The sequence below is a fragment of the Electrophorus electricus genome, chromosome 3, assembly GCF_041902795.1.
Source record: "Electrophorus electricus isolate QZ-2024a chromosome 3, ASM4190279v1, whole genome shotgun sequence".
Classification (NCBI taxonomy): domain Eukaryota; kingdom Metazoa; phylum Chordata; class Actinopteri; order Gymnotiformes; family Gymnotidae; genus Electrophorus; species Electrophorus electricus.
The window spans coordinates 18557540-18576480 of NC_137499.1; the positions used below are offsets into that span (position 1 = coordinate 18557540).

Below are 18941 nucleotides of genomic sequence, written 5' to 3' on the forward strand. Positions count from 1 at the left end.
AAAGGTTTAGTTTGCCATCCAGTACTGTAGACAATGACCCAAATATTTGTGTCAAACATTATGTAACTACGTAACTTAATGAACATGACGATAAACTAGCAACCTCTGGTGATCAGGTTGGCTTGCTAATGTTATTTTTTTGCCAGTACAGAACAAAGTTTTGACAGCAGTAAGTTTTGGTATTTTCTTTTAAAATTATATAATAGAAGATTACCTATTTTTTTAGTCTATTAATGAATATAAATGAATTAATGCTGCTTATTGATGTGTACTCTTCAACAGACACAAAAAAGCAGTGACTGAAATGAGTTCTTACAAGTCAAGTCAAATTTTCTGGATAAAGAGAGAGAATACTCTCATATATGTGTGTGTGTGTGTGTGTGTGTGTGTGTGTGTGTGTGTGTCTCATTCAAGGCCAGTTAGGAAAAACAGTGTTGCATATATTATACTTCCACTATAATCTCAAAGTAATATAAACATTAAAAGTAGCATTACATCACTGTTGCTTAATATAGCCTATACAGTCCCTTCTTGTTGGGAGCCGACTCAAGATTAAAATTGAAGTTTCTAGAGTAAAACACACTATAGTTGTTCAATGGCACTACACTGTTCTATCTAATCACATAGGTTAAGTCCACATTATCTCAACCGCTCTACAAATATTATCCAAACCTGCTTACATCTGCATACATATTACACAGTGTAATCAATGCAAATGGTAAACCTAACCTCAAGTTTAGTTAATTGACTTGTTTGAATTGTTAATTGAACTTATTTCCTAAGAAGAGCAAAATCCAAGTTTATTTGCAAAAAAGGTTGCAAAACTAGCAGAGGTATAATATCTTAGGAATAACTGACCCTGAAAATAAACCCAGTAAAAAGAAGTGAGATTCTCGTATCTACAACAACGTCATGCGTGGAGCAGTACCTTTATCCTGCAGATGCTGACACTGGCCTCAGATACCTTCTCGATAGCAGCTGGGAAGAAGAGCGTGACAGTAAGGCGGACGGCGCTGTACAGCGACACGGCCACAAACACGCGGCTAGCTGAAATAGGGTGGCCTGCCAGCACGTAGACGGTGAATGTCACAAACACGATGATCTTGCTAGCCACAAAGAAGGAGGCCATATTCAGGCCTCGCAGGTATGAGCTGCTCATGATCTTGGAGATCTCCTTCCTGCAAGAAGGTGGTAGAATGTCAAACCAGCATGAGAATGGCACGGTGAACAACATTAAAGTTATCACAAGCATGGTTACCACCAACACAAGAATCAGGCCAAGAAATTTGCCAGGTAATGTTGGCACACAAACAAGTAAATTCTGCATAAATATATACCAGTTCATCTCAAACTCGTTCTGGTGTTAATAAATGTGGCTTAATAAGGTATGGACTTCTTTTCCTCTGCTCTCAGTGCTGCCTTAAGGCCAAAATCATGAGACTTTAATGGCCTCTGAAACCATGTGAAGCTATTTTCTAATACTGAACAACAACCCTCTTAGAGATATAGAGAAGAAATATCCAGGAAACCTGAAAGTGCAAATCAAAGACATGCAGACAATCCAAAGTGCTAAAGAGAGCAATTACGAGTGTTCTGTTGGTAGCAGGTAATACGCTTGTGGAATCTGTGTGTGCAGTAAAAGGTCAGCAGACTTTGTGGGAAAGAACACGCAGTGCACCTGACCAGTGACCATAACCCTTTATCACCACCACTGGCCTAAATTTTACAATGTGTAATAAGCCACAGACTTGCAATAAATGTGCTCTTAAACTGGTATTATATGGAATGGAGAAGACATCTCAAAGAACATGAACAGGTCTTAACCTCACACTTTCCATAAAAAGTCATGACAAAATGCTAACCATGGTCAAATTGGTTTCACTTAATATTAGGGCATAGCAGAGAGAGAGGAGTAGCCTACCTTCTGACATCGTTGACTAAGGCTGTGAAGGGCTTTTCCCAGGCATACATTTTAATGATGCGAATACCAGAAACCACCTCATTCATTGTGCGTATCCTGTTGTCAGTAAAGGTTGCCGTCTTACTCCTGAGAGAGAGAGAGCGAGAGCAAGAGCGCGCGCGAGACAGGCACCAAGTTTTTTGTCCTGGTGGTAAACTGCAGAGTACACTCAAATTGCTTTCCCCTCCGCCCAATTTCTTCTAATTGTCGCCCATGGAATAAATTTACAAAAGCTTTTTGAAGAGGACTGAAATTCTTGTGGTTTAATATGTTCCATCGTGGTGAAGCAAAATTGAGGGTATAATCTGTTTTCAAAGGCTTGAACAAATGAAACTGGGTTGCAAGTTTTCACACTGATATTCAATTTCTATGTGCTCATTATAGCCAAAAACTGCTTGCACATCCCTGTAATCCTCTGGAGCAACTTCTACAACAATCATGTGATTTTTGAGATCAAAAGAGTGCACATGCAAAAGCACATTTTTATATACCTGAATTTGGAGAAAAGCTGTCCAAATAGGGTCTGTAGTGGCATTAGAAAGATGAGCACTGCCATACCCGCCAGACATGATGGTCCAATCTCTTGCCACAGAAGGCCAATAACAGCTGCAGCTTGTAAAGGTCCCACCCACAGGAAGTGCAGGAAAATTGTCACCTGAGAAAAGCAGCTAATATTAATCCTGAGTAAGTCCTTCTAGGTATTAGTCCAATAGATAGACTTGATTCTATGAATACCTAGAAGAAAAGAATACTCACCAAGTTAACTGAAATTTGGAAATTAGCAAAGAAATGCCTGGAGAGCTCAATATAAATACTTTGTCTGAGCAGATACATAAATCTGTGTCCACAACCTGAGAACAAATCTGAGTACACTCTCTAAAAACAGAATAAGAAATCAAAACAGACTAATAAGAACTCAGTCTGGTTCTCCATGATCCTCAGATAATCAGTATTTATACTTAAGATGAAAAACACAGTGATATACATAAAACAGTAAATTACTGAGCCATGGTGCATTCTGCCCTGTTGCGTTAATGACATTACAATGAACAGAGGCTGCTCTCTTCAAATGCCAAAGAAATAACTGTTATATTGTAAGACATCTTGCTAATCTCACCATCAAATTTTCATTTGTGGAATTTATAGGCATGTGCACCATCATCCAATGTCAAGCACTGGCATTAACAGTGCTTGACATTCATATAAGATTAATAGTCTAAAAGAGTCAGAATGTCAAGTGCAGGCTTGGGAATATTATGTCCCATGATATGTTTACTGTATAGCATGCTTTGTTTAGTAATAACCTGTCAGGAAGGGCCATTGCATGGTGCTTAAAACTAAGCATTTTCTCAGTAATTCAAAATGCTAAGTGACAGTGCATAGAGGGCCACGAGGGTCTACATAAGTAACCATTACCAGAAGTAGTCATGCAATCCTGTAACAGAAGTGCCCCAAATTAGCTCACTAATGCGACCAAATATTTAATCTAATTATTTAACGCTTCATGGAAAAATAGCTTAACTTAATAAAAACATGCCTTCACAGTGCAGAACAAAACCATGAGGAAAACAGAAAACACATGAAAGGTAAAAACCAAAACAAAGCAAAATAAGGCATCAAAGTGAGCACCACAATGCAAGGAAGTGATCCTGACACATACTTATCTCTTAAATAGGAATGTTTTGTTTTTTGTTTTAAATACAGTATCAAAAATAACTGGATTATGGAATGGAAATTGAATCTCTTTTTCCACTGGAATCTAGACAAAAAGTTTTAATGACATGACTGAAAATTAGAGATGGCACAATACCAGTTTTTTTTTTCTGGTACTGATACGATAATATCTTGCATTTGAATGTTGCACAATATCAATACTAATATAACTATCAATAGCTCCAACATAGAGCTGAAGTTTAGTTATTTGGGAGAATTGTTTTGTGTGCAATGTATTATATATGCTATTTACTGATGTCATGCATGAATAGGACATAAAAATAAAAAAAACTATAAAAAACTAAAAAGCTTGTCACAAAACAAGCATTTTTTTTTTTATTTCACTGCCTTACAATCAGTATCTCTCTTATTCATCACATGCTGGGTTCTTAGCTCTGTCATGGAATGGTTCCCTTCCCACTGATCATGTGGTACCACGTGTGACCACACCCCCTTGTTAGCACACACCTGCACCTGGTTCATTGTCATTTATTTATGTATTTAAACCCCTGTTGGTGTATGCCTCTTTGTCGGACTTTGATTCTCTTTGAACATGTAGTTGTGTCAATGTTAAATGTTACTCGTATTCACGCTGGATGTTTCATGCGAGTGCCATTGTGTTTATCATTCGTGTTCGTCTAATACATTTCTATGTCGAGGGAGTCTGCGTTCTGTTCCATACCCTGCAGCACTTGGGTCATCACACTCTACTGTACTCACCCTCGGCACAATTTCTACTCATTTACTTAAAGAACCTTTAAACGTAAACCACTGTCCATTAGCACATAACCCATGAACCTATGCTTTCTGTAAGTAACTCTTTGCCTAGCCTGGATTATATTCCCAAATCATTAAAACTGGTAATAATCTAAAATAGAGTTAAACTGATACTCTTCAGGTCCCTGCTGCTACAGTATTGACATTAGCAGTACTTGTTTTCAAAAGAACCTAAGAAAAGCATAACTGTTTTCTCACACATTCCAGTGCTTATCAGAAACAGATTTATCAGTGCTTATCAAAAATGCTGTACTGTACTGTAAATGTGACAAACCTGCATAGCGTTTGGTACAAAGCATAAAGGTCAAGTTAGCTCTTACATTTAAATTTATGGCATTTAGCTGATGCCTTTATCCAGAGACTCATGGCTGGGTACAACTTGAGCAATTATGGGCTAAGGGCATTGCACAGCAACTTGGCAGTGGTGGGGCCTGAACTGACAACTTTCCAATTACAAGTTGAGTACCTTAACCACTCTTAATAATTAAGAGTGGTTAAACAAATATATATTAAACAAATTCGCTCACAAACAAATACAATTTAGTTATAATAGTTAAAAATAATGTACTAACACAACTATATTAATTGAGTCAGAACCACCACCAAACTTCAATTTTATAAATATCTCTCAAAACAGCCAGAAAGGCTGAGGTACAGCTGCTGTATTTAATGTTTCCTTCAAATGCAAGCATTTATCATTTGATTACTTTACATGCTTTGTTTCTCTCTGTTCTGTTCCTCCAGGAATGCCAAAAATATTACTTGCAAAGGTCTATAGGCCTCTAAACAGATTTCACTGATGAATTTACACATATGCTATCTCCCATTTCCATTTTGACTATTTTGTAATCGCTGGGGATTTTAACATACACACTGGCAATCCCAAGGACAATTTTGCCAAGGATCTCTGTTCCATATTGGACTCTTTTGGTATCTCTCATTGTGTGGCTTGGAGTACACGTGGTCATCGTCATACTCTGGATTTGGTTACTGCAAAGAGTCTTAACATAATCAGCCATTGTTAAGGAATTAGCTTTGCCAGATGATTGGTGTGCGTTCCTTGATATGTGGGCCATTCTAGAACTCAAGACCCAACATGTCAGTTTATAAATGATAGCAATGTAACACTTTTCATGAGTAAAATCTGTTGTTGCCTTGCCGAACATCTTCAACTCAAAAACTGTTAGTGTTATGGATGAGATTGCTCCAGTTAAAGATAAAACCATTAAGGTAAGCAGAGTGCCATGGAGAAATGCTACTGTAGTTCAAAGTCAAAACAAAACTTCAGATTCACAAAGAATCTACAGATTCACTGCATGTTTATAATTATATTCAAAGCAAGACAAACTTTTTTCTTTAGCATCATCAAGAATAACATTAACAGCAGCAAATTACTACTTTGCAGTAGTTGATAAAATAACAAATTTGCAAACAAATGTCCCCTGAATTAATATCAACTGTATGATGTAATGAATTTGCATCCTTTTTTAATTCTTAAATTCTCAATATCAGACCAGCCATTAGTGTTTCTATCCACCAATGACCCTTGCAATCACCATGTTAAACCATCATGATCTCCCAAATTAGTGCTATTAACAATGAAATTTTAATTGACACAGTGAGGGACCTTAAATCATATACATGTAGCTTTGACACCTTACCTACTACCTTCATAAGAATGTGTTTCACTCATAGCAGATGACATACTTCAGATAAAACAGCCCACTCTTATCAGGTGTTTTTCCTAACACACTAAAAACCACAGTGGTGAAGCCTCTGTTAAAAAAAGAAAGATTGGAAGTTTAAGTAATTACAGACCTATCAGAAATCTACTATTTATTGGGGAAATCACTGAAAAAATTGTTTTCAAGCAATTTACTAATTTCCTATCCACAAACAGCTGGGTATACAAATTTCAGCCAGGATTTTAACCTACTCACAGTACTGAGATTTCTCTAACCAAGGTAATTAATGACATTGTTTGAATACCAATTCAGGGAAGCTGTAAGTTCCATTACTGCTTGATCTTTGATATAGTAGACCATAAGATTCCTATGTCCCTTAGGGTTTGATTCTTGGGCCACTCCTATTTAACTTGTACATGCTTCCATTTGCCCAAATCATACAAGACTCTGAGCCATCATACCATTGCTATGCAGATGACACTCAGATTTACTTAGCCTTTCCCCCAGGCATCTATGGTGCCTGCAAGTCTCTCTGCAAGAGCCTTGAGCACATCACTAACTGGATGGGCCAAAACTTTCTGCAACTGAACAAAGATAAAACAGAGATATTTATATTTGGTAAAAGCAATGAAAGGCACATACTAGCTGCCTACGTGGACTCAAATATCCTAAACTCTAAAAAGCTAGCTTGTAATATAGGTGTACTAATAGATTCTGACCTCAGATTTAGCATTCACAAAGTCATTTGCTAAGTCTGCATTTTATCTTAAGAATACCAACAAGATCAGAGATTTTTTGATTAGACTAGATCTGGAGACACTCATCCATGCTTTTGTGGATGGGGGTGAATGGGGGGTGATATGCACTCTTCTTCTGCTCCTAGTGAGAACTCTAGCAGTTGTAATTTGCCTGAAGCTGTTTGTCTTTTTTGGAAGTCCTGTTAGGAGCAAAAGAGAGCATATAACCCACATTCCTTACACTGGCTACCAATATACTACAGAGTTGACAGATGGCTATCATTTTATCCTTGTATATAATGAATGCTCTGAGCTTACAAAAGCAAAATAAGATGTCCTACAAGGGTTAGTCACAATTATTCATAAGAATGACATTAGCTTCGATTGTCACATGAATGATACTCCGCAATATGCACCTGCTAATCTGCTACATTTAACAAAATTGAGGATTATGCAAAGGCAAAAAACTTGATGGCAATTAAACTCTCCTCCTGATTTCTCAGAAGATGGACAAGACAATTTCCTCAGAACCAAAGACGAATTGTTGAATATTTTACTAAATTTTGATGCCGTTTCAGTTATACCCAAGTGTTGTATTAAAAAAAAAAACAAGTGCTATTATTGACTGAGCTCACATTTGAGATGTAATATTAAACTGAGGCATATACATTCCTGATCAGATTCATAGAATTTGGTCTATTCTTTCAGTTCATCAAGACTGGATTATAATAATTGACTTCTATGATAATGTTCTAACAAGTCACTAAATATATTTTGTAGAGAATGCAGCCAGCCCGAGTCCTTACAAGAGCCTGTAACATTTCAAAGTCAGGCGGTTGTGGATAAGAAGGGCAGTTGTTTTATTTTGAAGAGGACAACCAAAAGCGGTAATCAAAAAACAGACAAGGTAAAGAACATGCACTTTGAGATTAAGCACAGAACGGACTTTTTGTACATGGGTATCTAAATCAGGTTAGTACATGAGAATATCATCGATGTAGGACTCCATAGCCCTCTCCTCCTCCTCCTGAGTAAGTGGGTAGACGCATGCCTTAGGTAAAGTGGCCCCTTTTAACAGCTCTTTAGCACAGTCATAAGGGTGGTGAGGAGGCAGTTGGGTCCCTCCTTGCTAAAGACAGCAGAAGGTGTACTGGTATTCACTAGGAATATAATAGGTCTGTCACCTGCTGGACCTTCTATGATGGTACAGCACAGTACAGAGCAGTAAACAGTTCTTGGGACTGTGAAGAAACAAGTGAACAATCCTTTCTGGGCCATGATATGAGTGTGTCCTGCTGGTCCAACCATGGCAGGGTTAGAATAACAGGGAAAGCAGAAGATTATATTACCAGAAATGAGAAGATTTCAAAACGAAGGGTGCTGGTATTGAGTCTTACAGGTTTGCTGCAATGGGTCACAGAGCCAGCCCCTACTGGGACTCCATCGGGAACAGCTAGGTGAAGATTATGTTGAAATGGTACCACAGGGATTCCTTGATCAAATGGATGTATATGAAATTTCTCTCTGCTCCCAGATCAATCAAGGCTGTGGAAAGTATTCCATATGCTTTCCAGGGCTCTGTGCTAAGAAACTGTGTGGTCTGACATGGAACTCTCAGAGAACCTGTCCTGTAGCTCCACATTAAAGGCCCTCCTGCATGCATCATCTTCTCTCCACAGAAGTGAGGTGGGAAGAGTCACACTGCATAGGCACTGTGAGTTTCCTGATGGGGTTTCAATCTGCCTCTCGTAGCACAGTTGGTGGAACAAATACCGCATGTATTGCGAGGTTTACATTCATGGAGAAAGTTGTCAAGATGAGTTGCCAGAGCAATGACTTGATCAAAGTTGAGATCAACCCTGCAGACTAATTTATGCAGAACCTCCATGTTGAGTACATTTTGAAAAGTCACAAGCAGGGTCGCCTCATTCCAATAGCTCCTGGCAGCTATATTATAGAATTTAGGCATATCCACAAACAGATTAACCTGGCGGAGTTTAGGTAGAATCTCACCACAAGCTCTTATTCTCGTGTATTCTCATACTCTGCAAGTTATTCCTTACCGCAGTTGCCCAATCAAAGGCCTTGTCTGTAAGTCAAGAGGTAATGAAAGCTATCTTAGCTTAGTCGGAACAAGTTTGACTGCTCGTAAAATACATGGAACACTACAGCAAAAACCCTCTAGATTTATATGGGGAGCTGTCTGGTCTGGTTTCTTAACAGGAAAAACTGGGTAATTACCGACAGGAGGAGAAGCTAAAGCAGAGGAAAGATCCTGCTAAGTAGATGTGGCCATGGATTGTTGTTGGGAGATGAAGTCCAAGAAAATATTCTTAAGTGAAGACAGCTTTCATCAAAGCCTCTGGATCTGCCATCTGCTTAGGTGGTGAAGAATTCTGTACTGTTTCAGACAAAGCCAGACTCTTGTGGATAAAAAGGGTAGCAGTTTTATTTTGTAGAGAACAATACAAAGCAGTAGTCAAAAGCAGCTAAGTGTCAGAACCTGCACTTTGAGATGAACAGAACCAGGCAGCATCAAAACCAGAGTCAAAGAACAGTCCAGATCAAGGTGGGTACAAAGAAGAGAGTCGGTCTCAAATATGGACAATAGGAAAGAACACTCAGTATTCACTATGGAATAGAGTGGCAATACTTCACAAAGAGAACTGGGAACTGGCAGGTTAAAACTGACAGAAGAAATAGGCTGAACTTAATGGTCTGGTGATGAGGAGCTTGAAGAATTGTCTATGATTGGTTGGGTATTCCTCTGAGTAGTGGAATGCTGGGAGTTGTAGGGATCCGGAGAAAGGTGGCATAACAGAGCCAGATAGTTTCATCATACTAGTCCTGTGAGCTAAGAACTGGCTAGCAATTCAATTTTGAACTGAAAATATTATTGTTAACCTATATAGCTGTAAATGGAATGGCTCCACAGTATGTGAGAACTCAGTGAATTCTATAACCAACCACACCTACCAAAAATGCTTTTATAGTTGTAACTACATCTTTCTATTTTATCTGTATGTTACTGGTGAAATGATGCAAACAGTTCACTTGATTACACCTGCTGGACAGTGATGCCAGTAGGTGTAATTGACGCCGTTATATCCTTCCACTCCATCTTCACCAATGGACAAAGAAACAGCTCATTCACCCTAAACTCACTGAGGAAGCCAAGACCTACAATGAACTGGACTCATGTTGTATATATAATTTAGTACAACACAAACTGTTTATAAGATGGGCCACCAAGAAAGAGTGCCTTCAAGTCTTGGTCCTATATGTTATAGGTGCTATAAAAGTTCATCTGAATTTAACTATAAACTTTAGCAGATTGTGTACTGAGAAACATAGGAGCAAGAATAGATAGAATGACAAATCCTGGAAAAATCACATACCTCATCAAATCTGTTGACGTCATTAGACAACAGGTTGACAATCTGTCCAGTGGTGGTGTGTACCATAGCGACGCTGCTAAGGCTCAAAGCCTGGGGCAAAAAAAAAACATTTATTAGGTTTCAAAACAGTAAATGTTAAATATAAACGAGGAAGGTAAGGACAAGAATAATCTGATATACAATAACTTTTAGAAAACCAAAGGACTTAATGATTAAGTCAATGGTTCATGGTCCAGTGCTCCAATAATATCCAATGACTAAGAGCTCTTGTTTATTCATAGATTTGTGACATTAAGGAAAACACCCAGTTTTGATTCCTCCATCAAAACCAGAACTAAACATAACATAATGACTGACACAGGAAGGTATTTAGTAGACCCAAACCTTCTTATAGATCATATGGCACATGGCAATACGGATCTTCATGCCAGCCCTCTGGACATGGTAGAAGTAGAGGTGGTGTAATAAGGCCAGACCCAGAGAGGAGATGGAGACACCTGCAGCATACCCATATGCCTCATACAGTGCACCCATGTCATTAGGGTCATAGCTCTCAAAGTACTGAATCAGCTTGCCCAGAAATACTGGCTGCACCAACTTAATTACCTCCTGTGAAGAAGGAGACAGAGGAGAATGGAGAAAGTATTTTAGAACATTAGTCCTATGATTTGCAGTATTTGCTAATGATCTTCACTTTTAGTTTACATTCATGGTTATTAGCTTTTTGTAGAGCACTTATTTGTTTCTTAAGTTTCAATCAAGCTAAGTCCAGATGGGTGGCCAGAGTACAATAATGGTATTTGTTTTATAGGACTGATACAAGGTAAAAGAGCAACATTTTGCAACAGACCAAAATAAGGGTACCTCAATAAGGGTGAAAATGCCCAAAATGGCATATGACTTCCAGTAGCACTTGACGATAGCTTTGGTGAGTTTAGGAGTTTTGAGTTCTTTGTTTGCAATCTGCACTTCATGGTCCCAAAAGCTGTGTGTGTGTGTGAGTGAGTGTAATAGAGAGAGAGCGAGAGAGAGAGAGAGAGACAGACAGACTTTTAAGTAGGTATTATTAGCAAGCAAAGCATGATCATTTTGCCCAGCACATGTCAAGTGTCACCTCTCTGTATAAAGGCCAATTCCAATGTAGCTTTCTAAATAATGTATTTAGCTTTCCATGAAGGAGGCAGTAGTAGCTCAGCGGTTAAGGTACTAGACTAATAAGAAAATTGCCGGTTCAAGCTCCACCATCGCCAAGATGCCATGGTTGGGCCCCTGAGCAAGGCCCTTAATCCTCAATTGTGCGAACTGCACTCAGTCACAATTGTAAGTTGCTATGGATAAAATCCTCGGCCAACTGCAATAAATGAAAAGGAACACATATCCTAAATTACGATCTGGTCAATTTTATGATCATTTCACCATAAATGAGAGACATTAAACAAAATTCTATAAAAACACTAGATTTGTTACATTTGTCTTATGGGGAAAAAGTTAATAATAATATTTGCAATTTTAGATTGAGACACTTAACTGTAAATCTATAATATAACCTCAGAGTATACACACATCTCTGTGTAGTCTGATGCAAATCACTGATACTATGTTTATAGATTTGGAAAGACTAACCACCATTCTGGAACTAACTTTCAATTTGGGATTCATCTGTGCTTACTCTATGTTTGATAGATTTCTTTAAGGGGAACATTTCAAACAAGTAACTGCAAACCATTCCTGATGCATTTCTGTAATTCTAAGTCTTTGGCTCCAATAATTTACATGTCACAACTGAACCAGCAAGAGTGTAGGCCTACTAGAAGAGGGGAAAGTGCTTTTTAACAAACTTGGTAAAATGGTTTATAGATGAACACCTTAGACTCTGGAAATTTTACTAAGGCTTTTGATTTGAGTAAAAAAATAACAAATATCCTAAAAACTAAAAAATCTTATACTTTAAACCCTTTATATTTATCCATTAGGTCTGTAACAAACAATATTAGCACACAATGCAGAACAAATGGATACACTGTTTACAGCCTGGATGATGTGATGTAATTAAGTTTGTTATAGTGAGTATATACTGCTTCATTCACCTCTGAAGTTCCTCTCCAAGTCTCTTAGACTCATCCTCAGGAAGCACTTTGAACATGTCATCCTCCTCAATTCTTCGTTTGTATCCAATGCGGAACAGTGGATTCAACCAGCTGACCAAAAGAAATGAGAAATTAGAGGAGAGCGTAGCATAAGGCTGTGAGACCATACACTTTATTTGAAACAAACAAAAACAAAGAAAACAAAATATCTGCCATAAAAATGACCTGTGGTTCTTATCATTAGTGCAACATAAGGTGAAATTAGGTCAGCATCTATGGTGTACCGAAGAAACCTTTTGATAGCAACAGTAAAAGGTAGTTAACGGTCGTGCTCGGGTAAGATATTCAATTTTTCATCTTAAAAATAAATAATAATCTATTGATGAACAATAGGCAACTAATGCAAATGTCCACCACTACAAACTCAAATGTATGAGAAAAGCTATAAACAAAATCAGTTTAGACTAGCTTTGTGTTTTGGACAGGAAAAGTGAAGCGACTAGCGTGTTTGAATTATATAAAGTTTCAATAAACACATCTTTCTCATTCGTGCTACTGACTATTCTGTTGTGGTAGTTTATAGGGTTCAATAATACTGAGGCATTCTACTTTTCTGTTGTCTCCTGAATAAGGTAACGTAGGCATGCTGTGACATGACGGACCTTACACATTTGTCGAATTGCTTAAGTTTAGCTAGCTGCGTAATTCCTAAACTAAAATTAATCAAGAGTGCTATGACCATCGCCTATACCTAATTGTTTTTTAAAGTCGTGTTTGGACGAAAAGCTACGCTGTCAGTTAAAATATAAGCATTAGCTAGAACCTACGACGTTGCCTGCCAATGAAACTAATTTGGCCAACTCCTGAACTAGCAAGTTACCTATCTGTTTAGATAGCCTATTATCTAGCTCTCTCTCTTCTAAGACTTTTAAAGTTATTTTTCCGAGTCCTCTACGGGAAATTGCATACGGTGTTTTCTTCAACAAACAGGAATATATTACTTCCTAGTATTGCAGCATTTAGTGTTTACGTCTGTCATCGTAGTAGCCCACTAGTACTCACCAGAAGAGTATCTGCGATAAAATATTAGCCGAAGCGGCTGGATTAATTTTTGCATCCTTGCGTATAGGCTCCATATCGAGTTTCCTGAGTATCAGCTAGCCACGAACATGAGTCCCTAAAGACGTTTACTTGAGAACGGATACTTTGCCAACTGTTATATTAAGCACGTAAATTTCAGTGACTAGTATTGGCAGATTGCTTATGCCGCTGTAACGTAGCGACGAAGTGGCTTTAGGTTAAGGAGACCGCCCAGTTTACCCATAAGTGCTCAGTCACTGGCTCAGGAAAAAAAAACAAAAAACGTTTTCATTGTATTGGTTTTCTTTGCCCAAAGTGTTACTAACAGACTGAGCGGTTTCGGGGTGATGAAATGTAAAATGCGTTCAAGTTGCAAATGTCCAACTTTTTAAATCGATGAAGAATTGAGAGAAATAAACGACATTTGGTAGTTTTAGTTCATTTTTATTCGAGTATTGAACCATCCTGGGTAAAGAAACATTCACAAGTACTTCTACAAATAAACACACCAATAAAGAAAAGTGAGAAAGTGACTAACTGCAGTATTACCAACCAGCCTCAGATGTTCAGTCTTAATGATTTAGTTAGTCTCGGCATATTGTGTCCTGTCTTCTTCTGTGAGATCTGTAAGCCTTATGACCGCCATCTGTTTCTTATTAACTTTGTGGCAAGCACCCACCTTTTTCAGGGTGTTTAAAACAACTTCTAAAAAGCCTTGATTTAACAACTCGCACATTCAACTGCAACGTCAGCAAAAGGCGTGTCACTAGACCAAATTTAAAGAGACACTTGCCCCAGTAAAATGTTTCCATGCACCACTATAATCATGGCTGTAAAACGTCAATGTGTAAGCCACAATTCTGTTTTAACCTGGATTATTGAGAACTATAGCACACATATATATAACACCATGCAAATTCCTTACAATTACTACCAATGACATCTTTCCAAATATTTGAGCAAGCTTTTAATATCTAGCTAGCCCAAACTGATGATGTGAAAACAATCAGATTTGACATTTCTCAGGAATTTTCACACGATCATGTATAACTTATTAAAATGTACAGTGGTGTGGAAAAGTGTTTGCCCCCTTCCTGATATCTTTTTTTTTTTGCATGTTTGTCAGACTTAAATGTTTCAGATCATCAAACAAATTTAAATATTAGACAAAGATAACACAAGTAAACACAAAATTCAGTTTTTAAATGATGTTTTTAAACCTACATGTTGTTGAAAAGTGATTGCTCCCCATTAAAGCATAAATTAACTGTGGTTTATAACATCTTTGGAAAGCTGAGTTCAGTTTCTCTAGCTACACCTAGGCCTAATTACTGCCACACCTGTTCTCAATTTTTAAAAAATCACTTAAATAGGACCTGCCTGACAAAATGAAGTAGACGAAAAATGTTTTTTTGGCCTGCATGGCAGAGTTCCAAAACAAAAACTACTGCTGAGCAAAAAAGAACATAAAGGCTTGTCTCAGTTTTGCCAGAAAACATCTTGATGATCCCCAAGACTTTTGGAGAAAATACTCTGTGGACTGACGAGACAAAAGTTAAACTTTTTGGAAGGTGCATGTTCCTTTTCTAAAATGCTGTGTTACGCCAGATGTAACGGGACATCATACCAACAGTAAAATATGGTGGTGGTAGTGTGATGGTCTGGGGCTGTTTTGCTGCTTCAGGATCTGGAAGACTTGCTGTGGTAAATGGAACCATGAATTCTGTTGTCTACCAAAAAATCCTGAAGGAGAATGTCTAGCCATTGCTTTGTGACCTCAAGATGAAGCGCACTTGGGTTCTGCAGCAGGACAATGATCCAAAACACACCAGCAAGTCCACCTGATTGTCTTAAGAAAAACCAAATGAAGACTTTGGAGTGGCCTAGTCAAAGTCCTGACCTGAATCTGATTGAGATGCTGTGGCAAGACCTTAAAAAGGTGGTTCATGCTTGAAAACCCTCCAATGTGGCAGAATTAGAACAATTCTGCAAAGATGAGTGGGACAAAATTCCCACACAGCGCTGTAAAAGACTCGTTGCTAGTTATTGCAAACACTTGATTGCAGTTGTTGCTGCTAAGGATGGCCCAACCAGTTATTAGGTTTTGGGGGCAATCACTTTTTCACACAGGGCCATGTAGGTTTGGATTTTTTTTTCCCCCTTAATAATAAACCTTAATTTTTAAAACTGCATTTTGTTTACTTATCTTTTTGTCTAATATTTTAAATTTGTTTGATCTGAAACATTTAAGTGTGATAAACATGCAAAAAAAATATCAGGAAGGGGGCAAACACTTTCCCACACCACTGTATGTAAGGTACACAAAAAAATTAACTCATAACAGAAGTGAGAGAGCACTCAAAATAAGCTGCAAACAGGAGTGAGGAGAACAGAGAGAGACTGTGATAAAATACAGGTAAAAACAGTGACCGAGGGAAAGGAGCAACTGGACAGGAAAAAGGTGTGGGCATTTAAAATAAATAAATAAAAATCATATGCACAGTTCTACCCCTACAACTGCCTGCCAAACAAAGGGATGGGATGCTAATGGCTTTTTAATTGTGTGTACACCCCGGTACATTAGGAGCAGTACTCTGACTGTACTGCTCAATTAGTATTAGGAAACCCAAAATGTGCAAAGAAAACATTCCCCATACCATTACACATTTTACAAAATACATGCCCCATCCACTAGAGCAAAGAGCCAACTCTTTGGCATAGCAACCAGGGCACTAATTTTACCTTCCTGAATGACGGTCTGTGTCACACCACCCTTTCTTTCACAGCGATATGGTCTCTGTCAGTCTCCTAGACTGTCTGAACCCTGCTTTTGAGCAAAGCACCAGCAAGCTATTGCACTCTCCTTATGTAATCATAGCCCGGTGAAAACTTGGACCATTGCCATGTCAGGTCTGTGGAAATCTTGAGATTGGCTTAACATGGTGGATTAGTCTTTAACTAGTACAAGGTTCACAAGACTGTTTAATATTTAGAGCCAGACAACCTTTCAGTTATATGTAATTGGCACATGCCTCTATCATGTCTATCAAGGTTTTACAGTACAATGCTATCTATACTCCTGAATATAAAATATAAAATTGCATTGCAACATCTTATAATCACTCATTAATTTTAACTTTAACAATATGTATTATATATTTATAGTATTATCAATATATAGAAAATATATTGCTTATTATATATTAGCAATATCTAAAACATACACACTCCTGATGTGTGGTAATATAAAAGGCCTCAGTGAGAGATACTACAGCCTCTCAGATTAGTCATGAATGCTTTTCCACAGGCAGATAAACTTTCATTGTGAACCATCTTTTCTGACTCTTTACTGAGGCTAGTATGACGTAAATCTTTCTCTGGCATAGGTGCACAGTAGAGTATAACACAAATATTACAGTGTACAATGAGTCAATCATTTTTAGCAGCTAGTGAAGTGGTTTTTTTTGTTTTTTTTTTCATTAAATGTGATAAACGTGCTAATACATTTGCAATGGTGGATTCTAATTATCAAAATGTACTTTTATGGTGTTTGAATTTTGAAAACATAAATGCTAATGTCCCTGTGATATAGAATGACAACATACATTGCAGTCATTTTTGCCCATCATTATACTGACGATGTGATGATTGTGATGAAAGGCATCACTGATTTTCCATAGATATTAATTAGTGAGAAGAGCAGAGTGAGTAGAATACATGTTCTCAGAGCAACACCCATTAAGAGACACTACAAGGTCTCCATGACAGCATTCACTTTGATGTTCATTAATACTCAGTGGTACTCCACCAGGTAGAGCAATTAGTGGACATCATTTGCACTGAAGAAAAACACAGTGCATGCTAAACACAATACCCTCCTGAGACCTGGATGCTGTTGTGTGCATTTTTATTTTTTTTCTACATAGGAGCTGTGGAAACTACGCAATTCAAACAGGAATTAGCTTGTGAAAAAAAACTGTCCTCAAAGGATAACAGATTTGTTTTTCAGTATCCTTGTAGAAAGATTTGAGTTCTTATTAACATACTGTGCAGTCATATAGCCCATTGCCTGCTTGTTCCTGGAATTCTTCAGTTCCTTTTGGGATATTACAGGCAATGTTTAAATGTATGATCTGAAAATCAGTTATTCTTGGTACAGTGCCAAAGCTATTCTTTGTCTGCAGTGTATTCTATTCTGTGCTGAATAGTGTAAGCTACAGTGCAAGGAGTAAACCCAATAACAGGATATTCAAGGGGCGTTGAAGACAGGAAGGATTGTTTGATCCCCTTTTACTGACTGTGTGCACACAAATTTGAAACTGCAAAACATTCATATACACTTTTAAAGTGAAGCTCTCCCATCAAAATGTATATATAAACGAGAGGAAGGACACATTAAGCTTTGGCTTAAGTACAATAGCATGCAGGTCTTGTTGTTCTGAGCATCTGGAAAAAAGCAGTCTGAGAAAACCTGACAAAAACTCTAGTGTTACATAAGCTCTATCCTCCCATCTCCCGAGCTGACACTTAGTCCTACTTGTATCACATGTTCCCATTTCATAGTGGTCTTTCCCATTTCATATATTTATTGTTTAATATAATGTGAAATGTAACAAGACGAAAGACAATAAAAGATGACAGAAGTAAATATTCACTAATCACATTCTTCCCTCATTGACTCCAATAATACTTTTGGAGTGAGCTGTGCTAGTTTAGCTCAAACAGGCTGCCTTTGCTTAATTAAAGGTGGCATAGAATGCATTTATTAAAGATTTTTAAAATTGTTCTCTCATGTCTATTTAGATGGAATGTGACACTGGTTAAAGTGAAAAATGCCCTGATGTTGTAATACACACCCATTTCCAACCCCATGATTTGGATCTAGAATGAAACAAGCATTTGGGTATCAAACCATATGTTTGAGTATGCATCACAGAATATTTCAGTTCTCAAACAAAACTGATTAACATATTACCTAGTTTTGTCAAATGATCATTTCCAATTGAGTGGTGGAGAAAGTGATTTAGCTAGCTAGACACTGGATATCTAAACAATCGAACTGTTTAGTTTCTGAGTTATGTCTTGTTGATGTAGAAATTTACCTCACAAAGATAGTTTATATCGTAGATTTATATATTCTCTGAATGGGATATAGGCAACAAAATAAAATTAACCAGTGTATTTAAATTGGGTTGTCATACTATTTAGTTAGTTGATAGCTAGCTAGTTACTTGGAGTTTGCTATTAAATATTTACATGAAAAAAAATGTACTAACAAAGTGCTTATATTGTAGATTTATATGACAACACAGGTTATTTATCTGAACGGGACACAAGCAGGCAAATGAAGTGAACTTCCGTGTACATGAGCTAGGTCATCATACTATTTAGTTAGCCATGCTAGCTAACTAGTTATTTGGAACTTGCTAGTAGCTAGCGTTATCTAAATTATCTACCTACTTGCTTTCGATTTCGACAACTAGTGCAAATTAGCTAAAGTTGTT

At 37.6% G+C, this 18941-nt stretch overlaps 1 protein-coding gene across 16 annotated transcripts in view; it reads right to left on the bottom strand.

Annotated features, from left to right (window-relative positions):
* The window catches only part of abcc4 (ATP binding cassette subfamily C member 4 (PEL blood group)), a 32665-nt gene extending 19023 nt beyond the window's left edge, over positions 1 to 13642 (bottom strand). For 15 of the 16 annotated variants that reach the window (XR_003410893.3, XR_003410891.3, XR_014122612.1 and 12 more), the window contains exons 1-8: positions 13420 to 13642; positions 12358 to 12468; positions 11135 to 11255; positions 10655 to 10879; positions 10271 to 10360; positions 2452 to 2615; positions 1922 to 2047; positions 929 to 1178 (exon numbers count right to left, since the gene is read on the bottom strand). Coding sequence is in view for 11 of the 16 variants with exons in the window: in XM_081710433.1 (XP_081566559.1) it covers positions 929 to 1178; positions 1922 to 2047; positions 2452 to 2615; positions 10271 to 10360; positions 10655 to 10879; positions 11135 to 11255; positions 12358 to 12468; positions 13420 to 13493 (1161 nt within the window). In the remaining 5 variants the exon portion in view is untranslated. Of the gene's footprint in view, positions 1 to 928; positions 1179 to 1921; positions 2048 to 2451; positions 2616 to 10270; positions 10361 to 10654; positions 10880 to 11134; positions 11256 to 11384; positions 11622 to 12357; positions 12469 to 13419 lie in introns of those variants that run through there. The other variant, XM_081710434.1, reaches the window with a different exon arrangement.
* Between the last annotated feature and the right edge of the window lie 5299 nt (positions 13643 to 18941).